At 31.0% G+C, this 6848-nt stretch overlaps 1 protein-coding gene across 1 annotated transcript; it reads right to left on the reverse strand.

The window, feature by feature from the left end:
- Positions 1–1061: 1061 nt before the first annotated feature.
- On the reverse strand, positions 1062–3578 carry LOC119672509 (probable ATP-dependent RNA helicase Dbp73D). The gene is made up of 6 exons (XM_038083569.1): positions 3479–3578; positions 2559–3424; positions 1960–2497; positions 1714–1836; positions 1459–1639; positions 1062–1397 (listed from the first exon to the last, which is right to left on the reverse strand). The coding sequence occupies exons 1-6, from the start codon at positions 3499–3501 to the stop codon at positions 1089–1091; spliced, it is 2040 nt and encodes a 679-aa protein (XP_037939497.1). The 5' UTR covers positions 3502–3578; the 3' UTR covers positions 1062–1088.
- Positions 3579–6848: the final 3270 nt, after the last annotated feature.

Here is a 6848-nt window from a genome sequence, read left to right on the forward strand (position 1 = left end):
TGTTGAAACCAGTTCACCTCAGTAGGGCGTTGCGAAAAAAACAATGGAAAAAAATATTGAACAAAGAGTTTGCATCAAATTTTGTGTTTCGAACGAAATTTCGTGTGCAGAATCGTTGCGAATGCTACAAAAGGCTTATGGGGAATCAGTTTTATCGAAAACTCAAGTTTATGAGTGGTACAAAGCCTTCCAGGACGGTCGTACGACCGTCGAAGACATTTCGCAACGCACTACTGAGGTGAACTGGTTTCAACAGCTGCCGTAAACGAACTGTCTGACAGATCGAGCTCATTTTTGGCATAGTAATTAAGGACAGTGCTGCCAAACTACATAAACTTAAAATATCGAAAAATATACAGCGCGCGAATTTTAAATGAGAATTTCCGAAAACTTTTCAGTCTTAATGTAAGGCACTTTATTTCTTATACATATAGAAGGCACTTTATTTCTTATATATTCTTATGTATATATACTACATGTCTTCCTCTGTCCAGTTTTAAGTCGTTTCTGAAATTTGTGATACATTAATTAAAAACTCGTTAATTATTTTTTGAAATAATAAAAAGCTGTACAGAAGTTCTTGATTATTAAATTAACATTGAAGCTTCAATTTATTTCATTATCTACTAAAACTTCTATTTGTCTAATAATATTAAGTGCTCTCCGTTTAGTAAAGAAAAGTTAAAGACCGAGAATTTGATTTTAGTGGCAAATATTTTAGAATATAAATACATTCTAATATTCTATATAATTATTAAGAGTGAAATAAAAACTAACAGTTCATTAATAATGTAATATGTGTTGCAATAAGAATTCAATTGTAGACATGTATACAGTCAACGATACAACGTCAGTTCAATCTTTAGTTTTTTTATGACCAAACATTTTTTAAGTTCTTTATCTAACTCGTCTTACAGGAAGGTCTTTAATAGCTTAAGTCTTCTTAAGATTTTTAAAAATTCTCTACAAGTATTACATACGTTTTCATTTTTTAAAATAAGTTGCAATCATTGATTATAGATCTTAATGTATTTTACTTAATAAAATTATTGTGTGTAAAATATTGAATAAGTTTCTTAACAAAATGTTTATTTATTTCTTTTATCCTTTTTTGTAAATTTTCTTCTCGGTAATGGCTTTTCTTTAACTTTGCCCTGTATGTCTTCGGTTGCTTTCATTTGCAATTTCTCCATTATTGTCATCTTTGCAGGTTCTTTATGCATTACTGCTCTATCCTTGGCACGTTGTTTCATCAACATTTTGTTGTGTTTCTCAAGTTCAAGTTTGTGTCGCAACACTTCCAAAGCCGCTTGATAGTTTTTAGCATTTTCCTCTTCAATATTCGAAGTCACTACAATCTCTTCTGTTAATGTTTTACCAACCTCAATAAGTGTTTTCTATATTTAAAATTGTAAGTATTTTTTCTTTTAAAATAATAATATTATATATACAACTTACGTTGAAAATATCAAGTTCCTTTTGGGTAAGTAAGGTTATAGCTGTACCAGGTGTTCCAGCGCGCGCTGTACGTCCAATACGATGTATATATGTTTTAATATGTCGTGGTGGGTCGTAAGATATTACTATATCCACGTCAGGTATATCGATACCACGAGCTAAAGCATCCGAACAGACAAGCCTTAAATAAAAGGGATAATTAATATTTTAAAACTAACAAAATTTAAAACTTTTTTGAAAGATATATGTATTTACCCATTTATTTTATTTTTGGAGAATTTATTCAAAATTTTTGATCGTTCACTAGCATTAATGGCAGCAGACAGATCACTAATTATTAGCTCAGTACCACAGAGTTTTTCAAGTACAATAGCCAACCTGTTTATGTAAAATATATTGTACATAATAATTAATTTTAAGTATAATAAATACTTCAATGTATATATATTATTGTTTCGTTTTGTGTAGATTTAAAACTAAATGAAAATATTTGCATATTACCTTGTGGAAGATGCAGCACTATTGGTAAAGCACAAGAACTTTGTCCAATTATTTTCTTTTATAAGTGAATATAATGTTAAAGGCTTAAGACGACCCTCAGTTATGCAGTATTTCTCCGATAACTCTGCCGGTGTAGTGTATTTTCCAATAAATTCACCACGTACTTCCGTGCCTTTTTGCTCTTGCAAATTGCTGGCAAACTTCTCACGCAACTCTTCCAAATTGGTTAAAACAGACGTGAACAGCTTTGGTTGAAACAGGCGCAGGTTTTGTAATTTTTCGGGATCTTGTGAAAGTGTAGCTGAAAAAAGCAGTTTTTGTGGTTGCGTCAGAGCAATTTGTTCGAGTTCATTGTAGCAAAGTGGTGCAACACGTCCTGAAAGTAACTGATCGGATGTCTCACGTACGTGATTATCAAGATGATAGAGCCAATTTTGGAAAACAGCATCCATAATACGATCAGCCTCATCTATAACAAGAAATCTCAGGGATTTTAGACAAAAGCCTTTTGTTCCATGTATATGATCGACCAAGCGACCTATAAGAAATTCATTATTCAATATTTTATTAAATTTATTTTATATATAAACGAAATTTACCAGGCGTAGTGATAATAATGTCTACTTTTGAATGATATTCGCCTTTATATAACTCAACAAGTTGTTCTTGTTCTGTAGAAAATGCAACTTGCTTAGACAATAAGGAAACGGTCAAGTCGGTTTTATCACACAGTTTTTTAAAAACTTTATACACTTGAAGTGCTAATTCAGTAACAGGCAAAACAACTAATGCACGAATCTTACGACGTGCACGGTTGGCTAACAGTTGCACAATTGGCACAGCAAATGCTAACGTTTTTCCACTGCCGGTAGGTGACGAGACGCAAATATCACGCGGACGAAACGGCCATGGTTTGGCATGTGCTTCGAGTAGCCATGGTATAACTGCTGATTGTACTGGAAATGTATTTGTTATGTTCATTTCCTTAAGGGATTGTCGTATATGTGTAGACAAATAACTTAATTCCGCTACCACATCACTCGTAGCACTTGTGTCGTTTATTTTTTTTGAAATACTTGTTGATATGATAGTAGGATGTGCTAACCATGGTGGCAGTACCATATCCACTTTCTGACGTTTACTGAAATCGACATCTTCACCTAATATTTTTAGATGTTCACTTTCCTCAACATGGGTTGGATCAACATCATTATTATTAGCTTGTATATCTTTTGTGCTGCTTACCGTTGATGACGCAAATTCATTTCGTTCTAATTCCTCATGATTTGTGTTATCATCTTGAATTAATTTGCTCTTTTTTTCTGTAATTTGTGGTTGAACTGTTTCCGACACAACCTTAGCTGCTTTATGTTTTCTTTTTCGCTTTTCTACTTTTTGTAGTAGTTTTTGTAAAATCTCATCCTCAGCTTTATTACTGTTTTCTCCTAATTTATCATCTGTATATCTATTTTAATTGGTAAGTTATAATAAATATTTATAATTATTTGTGTTTAAATACCTTTGTACAGTAAACAATTCCATTTCCTTAAATATTAGTAAAAATCTGCACCGCTCTCAAGTTATACACGTGCTGTTGATAAACAATCAAAACAAGAGCCTTATTACCTATCATATGGAAATGTCAAATATCAATTAACGCCATCTAACGTTAAAAATCATATCAATATATATATTTTTTAAGACATAGTTAACGTTGGCGCTAAGTACGCTTTTCATTGAGCTATAACAGAAAGATTTTATTTTTTATTTTTTTGATTAATATTTTTAAAATATTTTAATGGCAATTAATATATAGTAAAAAATTAATTAATATAAATTATGAAATATTATTTTAGCAAAACAAAAATTAGTTATGCGTAAAAGTTCATCCATAACTTATACTTCCTCTCATAATTAAAATAAAAAATATTTACATTACATAATACTTGAGCGGCCTTTTGCACATAAACTGATTTTTGTTTTACCACAAAAAACATACAAAAATTTTGTCAATTTATTTACTATACATTAACAAGGTAATTCTGGCAACAATCTTTCAGCTCATCACACTCAGAAATCTTGCGAAAGATCGCTTAAAAGATCTTTTGTATTCTGGCAGCGGTCTTTTGCTGAAAGCTCTTTTCGGTTTTCTAAAGACCAACTGAAAAATCTGCTATTGATTAGATCTCCCGATTGTCAGCTAAGATTTTGTTTGTGTTTTTCGTGTATAAACTCTTTTATATAAAATAAAATACATAAAAATTAAAATACAAACTAATTAATTAAAATTTGTAAAAATTGAACTATTATTTCTAATTTCATTTTTAATACTGGGAAAATGTGAATATATTGATATACTATAAAATTAAGCATATATTGTTTACCTTTTCACCTTTTATGCACCTTTTAATGATATCAGTATTTTTCTTCTACCGAGCTTTGGTAAACGCTACACATCCATAAAGAAGTGACGGACGAATTATTTGGTTATATATCAGCTTCCTGTTCTTACCATTGAGATTTTCATTTCTGAATAGCGATTGGGGGTGATGAAGAATTTTGGCACAGCTAATTCTTTTCAGTTGAACATGTTTAAGCCATGTGAATCGTTTGTCCAACGTGATGTTAATTATTTCCGTTCTCAATACTTAATTTTTCTAAAGATTTTTTTATATTGTAAGAAATAGCTTAGAATATATATCTTTGAATTTAGTGATATTAATTGAGGTCTTCAAATTTGAAATTTGTTTATTACAATAAATTAAGCAATTAATTAAAAAAAATATGCATATCAAATTTAATCATGTTAAAACAGTCTCATCTTTAACGTAACGGACATTACAAATTTTCCAATACTCGTATTTTATTAATACGAGTATTGGACGAGTATTTATTATTATGAGTATTATTATTAACAGTTTTTATGTACTTATTTTAATAATTTTGAAAATGGTAAATGCCAGTTCGATTCTTGTCACTGTTCTATCCAGGATGACACACAGCTTCTACGCTGCCCCTCTGGATAGCCGCAATTATCCGTGCGTGGGTTTGAAATCCACTATGGAAAACTATAACTCCAAAGACAATAAAGAGTCAGCCTCGAATAAGAAAACCATTAACTGTTGACAAAATACGCAAACGTTATAAGGAACATGATTTAGGAATATGAACTTGGAATGTCCGAACTCTTTATAGAGAAGGTACATGAATACAGTTAGTTAATGTCTTCAAGAAATACAAGACAGACATTATCATCATCCAGAAAATGCGATAGACGGGACAAGTATGCTCTAGAAGAGATCGTTGTGATATCTACTACAGCTGCCAAGCCGAAGGTTAAGAAATTTGGTCTTAACCTTCACACCAATAAACGAAAGGCTTGCTAAAATCATATAACATGGCTATCACCTGATCAAAACATAGGATTTAAATTGATCACGTTGTGATAGACGGAAGGTAGCATCACGACACTCTTGGTCGTGCTGGTAGAGAACGATATCTGCAAAAAAAAAAGGGTTGAGAAACATCTTTTCAGATGAAAAAAGAAGTAAGCAGAAAAACGTGAGTACGAAGAGCTTGAGCTGGAATATGGTTCGAAAATTCTATTAAAAAATCAAATGCCTGACAAGTGTTTATAAAACTGGAGTTAATTCCTGTAAAGATCAAGATTTTAATCTGGTGTTAGATGTCCAAACCACGCGTAACATATGGAGTGATCACTTCTCGAACCTGCTAAATGGCGTTAGTAGTGATAACATATAACTAAAAGCAAAGATAACCTTAAATTTACAATCATTGACAATGAAATAATCGTTCCGCCTGAATTGCTGCAACCGATTGTGGAAGGCAGAATCGAAGGCATACGCGGCATAGTAAGGAAACAAATGTCTTGGTTGAGGAACATCCGACACTGGACTGCGTTAAGAACAATTGGAGACTTGATACATACTGCTAGAGACAGAGAGAACTTCAAAAGCATTATTTCTAACATATTGTAATTTATATGATTGTATAATATTTAATTTTTAAATAAACAATTAAAGAAGAATATATATTAGAATATATCGAGACATCATTCTTTTAATTAAAGTCTAACAGTAAATAATATACCAATTTGATTTATTATCTTAAAAAAAAATTTTTTTTTGGGAAATGCGGCTAATTGATATACAATTAGTGTCAGAAATTTAGCATATTTGCTAGTTTTTTATTGTTGTTATGTATGTTAAAGATTTATCAATTTTGTTTTTAGTTCAATTATAATAATAATTGAATTTAATTTCTTTCTGAATTTAATATACACACCTGCAAGGTAGCTCAATATAAAATGTACCGTTTGAATAATATTGATACAAAGTTGACTTTATCAGTTTTAAGTTTATTTAATTGTTTATCGTGTCATCACATTCTTAAAATTAGCAACAACTGCATTACTGTTATTATTTTTTGTTGATTTACTTAGTGTTGTTATTGTAATTGATTTTATTCGGAATATTGTTGCTATTTTTAAAAGATGTTGACAAAGTTGTTAGCAAACTTTAAAATCATTTGTGCTAATGCGCTTTTTTAAGAGAAAGAGCGAGAGAGTATGTGTATTAGATTTTAAAATATTGGCTATTAGTTGAGAGCGAAGATATTGACCTGAACTCGAGAAGGGTAACATTCAAGCCAGTCTTGCAACGTAGCAGTAATAAAAATAAAATGTTTTGCTTGTGAACAAATATTGAAGAAACGAAATTCTCTTAAAAAGCAGCTTTTTAAGGTGAAGTATTTTTAGCCGATATTTTTGGAATGAGTGTTGCAACACCTGTTGTGTTCTAAGAGCGACTCTGTGACGTTGTTGAACACTACAACAAAGACATGAAGTTCTTTTAAAAAACAAAACGGAG

The sequence above is a fragment of the Teleopsis dalmanni genome, chromosome 1 (assembly GCF_002237135.1).
Source record: "Teleopsis dalmanni isolate 2A chromosome 1, ASM223713v2, whole genome shotgun sequence".
In the NCBI taxonomy this organism is placed as follows: Eukaryota; Metazoa; Arthropoda; class Insecta; order Diptera; family Diopsidae; genus Teleopsis; species Teleopsis dalmanni.

Coding starts and splice junctions, on each gene's coding strand:
- LOC119672509 (XM_038083569.1), bottom strand. CDS start 3,501: ATGGAATTGTTTACTGTACAAAG. Junction 2,498..2,558: donor CATTATTATCACTACGCCTG/GTAAATTTCGTT, acceptor AATTTCTTATAG/GTCGCTTGGTCGATCATATA. Junction 1,640..1,713: donor TCCAAAAATAAAATAAATGG/GTAAATACATAT, acceptor CTTTTATTTAAG/GCTTGTCTGTTCGGATGCTT.